This window comes from Octopus bimaculoides, chromosome 3 (genome assembly GCF_001194135.2).
Source record: "Octopus bimaculoides isolate UCB-OBI-ISO-001 chromosome 3, ASM119413v2, whole genome shotgun sequence".
In the NCBI taxonomy this organism is placed as follows: Eukaryota; Metazoa; Mollusca; class Cephalopoda; order Octopoda; family Octopodidae; genus Octopus; species Octopus bimaculoides.
This window is the reverse complement of record NC_068983.1, coordinates 99018077-99019542: the sequence shown is the minus strand read 5'-3', so window position 1 is coordinate 99019542 and position 1466 is coordinate 99018077. Positions and strand designations below refer to the sequence as shown.

At 28.1% G+C, this 1466-nt stretch overlaps 1 protein-coding gene across 2 annotated transcripts in view; it reads left to right on the top strand.

The window, feature by feature from the left end:
* Positions 1-1466, top strand: part of LOC106877405 (uncharacterized) — a 91057-nt gene that overhangs the window by 77993 nt on the left and 11598 nt on the right. For both annotated transcript variants that reach the window (XM_052966346.1, XM_052966345.1), the window contains one exon: positions 767-892. In XM_052966346.1, coding sequence (XP_052822306.1) covers positions 767-892 — 126 coding nt within the window. The remainder of the gene's footprint in view (positions 1-766; positions 893-1466) is intronic.

Here is a 1466-nt window from a genome sequence, read left to right as displayed (position 1 = left end):
TATATATATATATATATATATATATATATATATATTCATATATAATTGTGATGGGCTTCTTTCAGTTTATAACTATCCAATCCACTCACAAAGCTTTGAACAGCCTGAGGAGTCAATAGAAGAATATGTACTCAAATAAATTTTTTTTTAGAATTGGCACAAATAATATAAATTCTCAAAAATTGATCCTTGTCTAACTAATTGAATTTGGATTTTCCAGCACATCCAACATAAGCTGTTAGTAAGATTGTAATTTTTTTTTAGACTGTTAACTTCATCTTTAGAAATGAAAGAATTTAAGTTTTACAACTAAACTGCTTTTCATCATCAGGTGTTATATTTCTGGATGAATACTCAATACTAGACTAGATTCAAACCAGGAGCTTTTATTTCTAAATTAAGGTTAATTATGTTTGTTTTTTTTTTGCCAGTGGATTAGAATGGTGTCTTTTATGTAAAAATAAAAGTTCCTTCCTTGTATCCAATCTTATACTATGTACACTGCTGGAAGTAAGATCGTTTTATGACTATCAGAAATCAAACCAATTGTATAGCATTATATGGATATAAATTTTGAAAAAAAGCTTTTATTTACTGGAGATGAAGTTAACTGTCTTAAGAAATCATAATATTACCATTTTCTTCTTATATTGATCATATGAACTCAGACTATAAACTACTCTATGACATTATTGATTTTAAAACATCTAAAAGTATTTTTCATAAATAACATAGTGAGTAAAAAAACTGAATTAATTTTTTCCAGTGCAAGGTCGGTATGTTTATGAAGGCAATCTTCGTATGTATCACAGCCAACAAATTCCAGATATCATGGGCAATTACCGTGAACCCAGAGCTTATTACAATGATGGTTTTATTCTTTCTCATGCAGGTAAACTTTTACTCAGATCTTTCATTAACAATATTTTGTCTTTGATAGAATTTTGAAGCTAAAATTTAAAACAGTCATCATCATCATCATCATCATCATGTGTCTGTTTTCCATGCTGGTATGGGTTAGATGGTTTGACAGTAGCTGACCAGCTGAAGGGCTGTTCAAACTCCATGTCTGTTTTGGCTGAAATATTACATCATCAGACCAGAGAGATTCTCATCGTACTCTTCCTTAAACTTTCCAGAACATTTTAATAAGCTAAACTTAAATAAGATACCTAAGAATACACATTAAGAAAGGTTAAGAAAAAATATCCTAAAATTCAATGAGCTTTTAGATAGATTATCTCTCCTTTGACTTCTGGAGAATCATTTGCCCAGATATTTATTTACTGATATTGTCAAAATTCTATTTCAATTGTTTTCAATTCATCAAAATGAGCCAAATCAAAATTTTAAACAAGCACTGATGGAAAGCATTCAGTGTTGATTTCAAATAAACAACTGATAAGATATATGTAACAGATATAACCAATAATAATAATATATATATATATATATATATATATATA